Source organism: Nerophis lumbriciformis, linkage group LG03 (genome assembly GCF_033978685.3).
Source record: "Nerophis lumbriciformis linkage group LG03, RoL_Nlum_v2.1, whole genome shotgun sequence".
Lineage (NCBI taxonomy): Eukaryota > Metazoa > Chordata > Actinopteri > Syngnathiformes > Syngnathidae > Nerophis > Nerophis lumbriciformis.
The window spans coordinates 9,069,890-9,077,500 of record NC_084550.2 but is presented as its reverse complement, the minus strand read 5'-3'; the positions used below and the strand labels follow the sequence as shown (position 1 = coordinate 9,077,500).

General features: G+C 39.9%; 1 protein-coding gene across 4 annotated transcripts in view; it reads right to left on the bottom strand.

Annotated features, from left to right (window-relative positions):
- LOC133578710 (ubiquitin-associated protein 2-like) overlaps positions 1-7,611 on the bottom strand; it is a 56,099-nt gene that overhangs the window by 13,336 nt on the left and 35,152 nt on the right. For 3 of the 4 annotated variants that reach the window (XM_061933169.1, XM_061933192.1, XM_061933184.1), the window contains exons 17-25: positions 7,514-7,553; positions 7,321-7,447; positions 5,705-5,762; positions 5,401-5,620; positions 5,203-5,294; positions 5,076-5,129; positions 1,371-1,449; positions 1,065-1,265; positions 809-976 (exon numbers count right to left, since the gene is read on the bottom strand). In XM_061933169.1, coding sequence (XP_061789153.1) covers positions 809-976; positions 1,065-1,265; positions 1,371-1,449; positions 5,076-5,129; positions 5,203-5,294; positions 5,401-5,620; positions 5,705-5,762; positions 7,321-7,447; positions 7,514-7,553 — 1,039 coding nt within the window. The remainder of the gene's footprint in view (positions 1-808; positions 977-1,064; positions 1,266-1,370; positions 1,450-5,075; positions 5,130-5,202; positions 5,295-5,400; positions 5,621-5,704; positions 5,763-7,320; positions 7,448-7,513; positions 7,554-7,611) is intronic. The other variant, XM_061933176.1, reaches the window with a different exon arrangement.

The window sequence follows — 7,611 nt, the reverse complement described above, 5'->3', positions numbered from 1 at the left end:
ATATACACTTTATTTCAATCTGTCACAAAACATTTATTTAGGTAGAAATACCACAGATTACATTCCACCCATCCATCCATTTTCTACCGCTTGTCCCTTTTGGGGTCGCGGGGGGTTCTGGAGCATATCTAACATATTTGACAAAGCATGATCATAATGTAAAACGATTTTTCATTGTTTTGTTGGTTAGACCGGATGTGACGCGTAGCGCTATTATTGTGAAGCCGGAAATCTGAAAATTGGTATGAGAAGTGTCTTGTCATCTTTTGACCAAAGTCTCCAATAAAAGTGACTCTAGACTTCCTCTCTAGTCTTTTTTTTCCTGCTGAGCGGATCTTCCATTTTTACTGAAGCAGTTCGAGAAACAATTTACCTTTTAGGTTATTATTGCACTCAAATGTAATGTAAACATTAACATGAAGCTCCTCCTCTCTGCAAGCAGCAAATGGCCAGCAGGAGTTCGCTCCAATGTCATCTCACGGCGATTGAAGATAAATTAGTCTTGTCCTGTCGGGAGAACGACTCGCCATGGCTTTGGAACTGAGATTTTCATAATGTCCCATTTTCTTTGTGCATTTCTGCTCGTTATTTTCGAGCTTGTGGCTCAACAGTTACGGGACGCCATTACATTTCCGCACGCTATGGAATGGCTCACGGGTCAAAAAGGGGTCAATACGCATGTGCGTTAATGAAATTATTGCCGGAACTTATAGTTAACGCATTGTCGCCTTAACTTTGACAACCCTAATATCCATATATACGCACTCAAATACACACACTGCTTGTGGTTCCGTGTAGTCAGTCCTACCTGCGCCATACGCATGCTGTCCATAACTGGGCTGATGTTGGTGGTATTGATTGGAAGGATTCGCCAGGCCCATCGCGGGTTGCTTGGCTGAAGTAGGAGGCACAAAGACGGTGGGGCCGTACTGGAAGGCCGAGGGAACTCCGGGCATGCCGGTGTAGTACGGGAGACCTATGGAAACAAGGACAAAAAACGAAAGAGGGCTCAGTAAAAAAATAAGTTTGAGCAAGAATCTCAAAATGTCACAAGTAATGTGTACCGGTGTATCCACAGCCAGGGGGCAGCGGGGGGTTGAGGAAAGCCTGGTTCTGAGCCTGTTGGCCTTGGTTCTGACCTTGACCCTGGCCCTGCGTACCAGCCTGGGGCGCCTGTAGGGCCTGAGACTGTACGCCAGCTGTGGACAAGCTGGTTGGTGGGGCCGGAGACGAAGAGTCGTTCCTGCCAAACTTTGTGGCCTCACCTGTCAGGAGAACATCTGCTGCTATACTCTGCAATATTGTTGCCAATGTAGTGTATGATGCAATTATATTTTAGACAAAGATTTGTGAAATACAGTAATAGTCACCTGTGTAAGGATTATTGGCAAGCCCGTCTCTTCCAGGCATGGCAGCTGCAGTACCAGGGAATGTTACACCATAGTAGTCCTGTGTCGACCAGAAGCAACGATTAAAACCATGCAATGGACTCGAGATAGACAGATATGTTTTTTAGGGCAGATTCAAATACCGATAATTAGCTGTCAAGGAGGCCGATGTTTGGAGCAGATATTCATTTGCAGTCAAATCTAGCTTAACCTGAATATTATGTCAGTAAACAGTTGGACAAGGCTTAAAGTTGTTTCTTTAACATTATTCTTTAGGACACTTCGGATCAGTAGTGATCTTTCATGCAGTGCTAATGTTGTGGTTAATTAAGCACCAAAAAACATCAAGGTATATCACAAACATCTTTATTACGCGTGTCTAAAAGGAGCACCAACATTTGCATTTCAAAATATGGGCGATCTCCTGAAAATTGGTAAATATATGGAATTTTTCTGCATCACAATAATTGGCAAGCTAATCAATTTTAAAGCAGTTTATAAATGTAAAACATTGCAATGTTTCCTTATGAGGAACCCAGAAATTTGCTGGTTGGTGGGTTAAAGTGTATTTTGAACAGGTTTACGGTTTTAATATAATACATCACATATTTAATTTCTCTTTACAACATGTCTGAGAAGAAATAGGAAGAAGCAAAGCTTATTTAATCCTACACCTTTTCCTCTTAATAGCAATTACTAACAAAAATGCTTAGTTCCTGTTGTCAAATTTTAAACAAATTTACATGAAAAATATGATTTCTAAACATGGCAAACATTTACATAAAAATAATTCTGAGATCCTTCATGTAGCTTATGAGACATTTCTCAAGTTGGCTAAAAATGTATTCCTCAATGTAACAGATGAGCTGCTGCCTGCTCTTCTCTACGTATTATGGAAGTCTCTTATTTGTCAATTTACACAAAGTGTGAGTTTTATTGTAATATAATTATAGATCAATCATCTAAATATATTCAATATCTAAATCACAATACTAACTTTAGAATTGTCTAAAAGAAAGTTAGTGACTTGTAGTTAAAATGTTAAAAAAAACTATCATCCCATATTGTGCACAAGAATGCATGCGTACGCCGATTACATTTAAACAGATGCTTTCAAACGGGAACGTCGATGATGATTTAAGTCACCATATAACTTTAAAATCAAATTGAATAGGGAAGTTTGCCAAACATGAACAACATGTAAAAATACAGTACAAGCTGCAATAAAGCCTGATTTTCGGGGAAACTTGCCATTATGTCGCACGTGCCAACACACACAGCACGCAGACACGGCCCTTTTCTCACCACACAACACAGGGTTGATTAAAACGTAACTGTAATATTTTTGTGGGGTTCCTACCTTTTTACTGGCTGGTAAGTTCAGGTTACACCGGCATCAGCATAGATCTACGCAGCTTTATTTTCAACAACTCCTACGACCTACTTAAAAACAACTTACGCAACTGCGCCAATCGCTAATTTTTATGAATCCAAGTATTTATAGTAAAATATCACTGCAATAACAATTTTGCACAAAAATAAAAAAAGAAGAATTTATCATATTATCAAAAACGATCAGAGACACATCAGTTTGTTAAACCATTAATGATGAGCTTTAGCCAAGACTGAAAAACAACACACGGACACCCCCGTCACTACAATGTAAAGTATTTTTTGATTGATTGAGACTTTTATAAGTAGATTGCACAATACAGTACATATTCCGTACAATTGACCACTAAATGGTAACACCCGAATAAGTTTTTCAACTTGTTTAAGTCGGGGTCCACGTTAATCAATTAATGGTATATTAACGATACAAAATTTAATATTGAGAGTATATGAACCACTCCTACCTTGTTTACTTCCCTGATGACCTCTTTAAAGTTTTGTAATCCCTTAAATATATCAAGCAGTTAAAATGCGTCAAACATGTCCATGTGTGGAGAGTGTTGTGCATTTTACCCATAATGCTTGGTAATGGATTTAAATAATTTTGAATTGTGTGTGGTACTCAGACATATTTTTTATAATGTCCACATAGTTCAGTGGGCAAGTTGTGTGTTTTGTACCACATGTATTAACTTACTGTGTTGTGGTTTTTGATTAATTAAACCATGGGTGGGAAAGGCCTTCTCAATGGTACCTATATAATACTTCTATGCACATTGCAATTCTCATGGTCAATTACTAACACTGCTGATAAACTCCATCAGTTGACAACACAATAGTTCAAGTTCAAGTCTGGCAAATTCTTCACATATTTTTATATTGCATCTATATTCAATCAGCTTTTAATCCTTTAATTTTTTTCCCACAAGTAACGGGAGGAGTCAGCAAAATTAAATTATACATTTGTATGATGACAGATGATTCTGATTCAATCCCTATTAAAGTACAGAATTTGGTACTCCAACTACGAATAGACCCATTTGCCCGAATAGACCCCTTGAGCCGGTGACAAGTCTGCAAGCAGACGTAATGGCACGCGAAAGACGGATATCAAAAACTGGTAGGGGTGTAACGGTACGTGTATTTGTATTGAACCGTTTCGGTACGGGGGTTCCGGTTCGGAGGTGCACCGAACGAGTTTCCACACGGACATATCAAGTAGCGTAACGCACGTTGTGTAAACAATGCACACCGAGGCACAACACACGGCATGCTAGCAGCTAACGGGCTACGATAGACTGACCATACGTCCTCTTTTCACCGGACATGTCCTCTTTCGCGGAGCTGTCAGGGCGGAGTTTCTTAAATGCCTCAAATGTCCGACATTTTGAGTTAGGGTTGCGTGTATTGTCAATGTAGGTTCAGGGTTAACAAGGGGTTAAAAACAAAACAAATTGTGCAAGCAGCAGCATTGGTGAGGGAGGGACAGAGAGAGAGAGAGAGTTATGATAAACGCGCATGTGTCGCCAGGCTCTGCTTTTTATCCATAGATTTATCAGATTTAATTTTTTATTATCTATAGCAGGGGTGTCAAAAGTGTGCCCCGGAGGCCATTTGCGGCCCACAGCTAATGTTTTAAAGGCCCACGGCACATTCTTAAAATACTATTAAAATAAACAAAAACATAACAAAAGTGAAATAAAAAAAGCTTAAAGGTTAAATGTAATTTAGAAAAAGTTGCAAGGTTGACTAATAAAACAAAGCTGGGTTTTTTTCTCTTTCAAACTGTCATTGCTCAAAATCAATGTTATTATGAATTATTGACCTATCCAAGGTTCCCATTACTTCACATCAAATATTCCACTAAGAAAAATATTTTTGGTGGAAGATTTTGCAAATTTGGTAAATAACCCAAAAATTTATATTTTGTTGTTTTCTTACGGTACCGAAAATGAACCGAACCGTGACCTCTAAACCGAGGTACGTACCAAACCGAAATTTTTGTGTACCGTTACACCCCTAAATACTGGTACCATTTAATTTTACATCAATCTCCCGGTACCCCCCTGCAACCTCGAAAGAGACAAGCGTTAGAAAATGCATGGATGGTTCTCAGTAGTACCGACGGAATTTGGTCGGTGCCTACAAAAAGTACCAAATTTGGTACGCATCTCTACCTGCATCACTCAATCATTCCTTATCTTAAAGTTTGGACACATTTGCAACAAACTCTATTCCGCTGCATGTTCTCCGTATATGATTGAAAATATATGGTCGTCACAACAGCAGACTCACCATAGGGAGGCGAGATTGCAGCATCTGCAAGTCCTCGAAGCCGTAGATCTGCTGCTTGGGAAAAAAAAGGTCAATTCAACAATATTAGCAAGAAAGTTTTGTATTCGTTTTATTTATCTATCGTTACCGGGTAAGCATGGAACAAGCCACCGGGGCCCATGATGTACTGACTAGCCAGGACAGGGGGCACACCTTGGGCTAAGTTAGGAGGAGCTTTTCCTGAGGGAGACATCAAAGATAGAAAATATGCAATTACTTGTTGCAAATCATGCAGACAGACAGCATACTTGTGGTATTTGAATTGGGGTAATTCTCTGATACCTACCGGAAGTGGTGGTGAGCAGGGGCGCGGTGCGGCTGTTGGCAGCTGATAGCATGCCGTTTGTGCCGTTAGGAGCCAGGCCCGGCGCTCCCGACGGGTGCAGGACATTGCCGCTTGTACTGCTGACAGTCATGAGAACTGAGGCGGGATTGGTGGCGTTGAGGGGCTGGCTGGACGACGTGGAAAAGGCGTGGAGATTGCTGGCGCTCTCCTCGTTGCTTGCCTGATGAGGAAACATCCTTACACTATCGTACAGCTTCGGTTGAAAGTGACAGCGAGTGGACGCTCAAATATGTCTTTTGTCTACCTGGAGAGAGGAGCTTGTAGTGTGGGTCGGTCCAGATGAGTGAGAAATGCTCACATGGCTGGAAAGTGAGTTACATTTGTTACATAATAGTTGTACAAACATGTTCAAATAATGACTTCAGAGATTCCACTTAACCAAAACATTATGGACTGGACTAATGTAGCCTTTTTCTGTTCCCCACAACGTCAAATGTTTTTTTGTGCTGAAAAGGTATAACATTTCGACAGATATCAAAATCTTGTACCAGGTGTCCCTCAAGTCTGGACACTAAGGAAATATGAAGAGTTTGTAATTGATACAACAATATGAAAATATCATATTATGGTTGTGACCAAAATTATCACAATGAATATTATCAGGGTATTTTCGAATGTGTTTAAAAAGCACTTAAACACACACTGAAATCTTTTGACCAAGTCTTTTAAGCAACTAAAATAAATACACACGGTTATAAAACACACTGTTTATAATGCTTCACTGATGGTGTAATCTTAGTATTTTATCTGTTTTAATAGTGAAATTTTTATTGTTTTAAATATTGGTTTGTACTGTAGCACTTTAAGATTTATTTAAATTAAAAGTGTGGAACAGATACATTCTATTATTATTATTTCTGGGCATTGTGGCGTCCTATTCAGTTCAGCGGCCCTTGAACGCGTCTTGTATTCCTTTGAATATAAAACGATCACTCTGTGCTAAGAGACAACAGCTTAAAGTTAAAGTACCAATGATTGTCACACACACACGAGGTGTGGCGAAATTTGTCCTCTGCATTTGACCCATCCCCTTGTTCACCCTTTGGGAGGTGAGGGGAGCAGTGGGCAGCAGCAGTGCCGCGCCCGGGAATCATTTTTGGTGATTTAACCCCCAATTTCAACCCTTGATGCTGAGTGCCAAGCAGGGAGGTAATGGGTCCCATTTTTATAGTCTTTGGTATGACTCGGCCGGGGTTTGAACTCACAACCTACCGATCTCAGGGCGGACACTCTAACCACTAGGCCACTGAGTAGGTAGCTTACAGGTTCAATGTCCATCCATCCACTTTCTACCGTTTGTCCCTTTTGGGGTGGCACTCGGGCGGAAGTGCACAAGTTAATATCTTAATTGCTCAGATATAGTAGCAATGTGCTTATACGTTTAGATTGGGGTATGTTGTTTATTAATGAGGAAAGACGTTATTATCTTTTGTTTTTATGTTAGCATTTAAACTGCCAAGCTGGCGGCAGTCAGTCCGTACGTTTATTAAAAAAGTGCAGTTATCAATCACAGTTTTAAAATTTTAATCTCAAACTAAATTTTTGGAGTTTTACCGCAGTTATCATTAATACCATGTATCGTAACATCTCAATATAAAGTTTACATCATTGTTACCAATTGCGAATCACATTTGTTATAAATCATATTTAAGATGTTATAGTCCACGTGTCGAAATTTTCATCCCTTGAAAATATTAATTTTTGTCTGTGTGTCCAGCCTTTAGGGACACCGTTTAGAAAGTCTACCCAAAAAGGTTGAAGCCGTTTGACCACATGTCCAAATACCTTTGTCCATGTAATGTGCACACACTTTAAAATAAAAACTACATGCAATTTACAGGTGTGAAAGACATCTCTTACCTGTTGAGTGAGGGAATGGGCGCTGAGTGGGAGGTAATGGTTGCAGGAGGAGGTGCGTGATTGGCGGGGCCGCTGTCCCCCGATATTATTGGAGATTCTGTTTTCACAGTTCTTGCCGATTGTGTAGCTAAAAAAAATAAATAAAAAAGTATTAACATTGTATCCACCCTTTAAAAGTAATGCACAGACTTACCATCCTGTGGACTCTGCGTGTTTATACCACAGTAACCATTCTAGGACAAGGAAAAAAATTGTTATTGCCGAATTCCTTCTTTGGATCTCTTGTGCAGT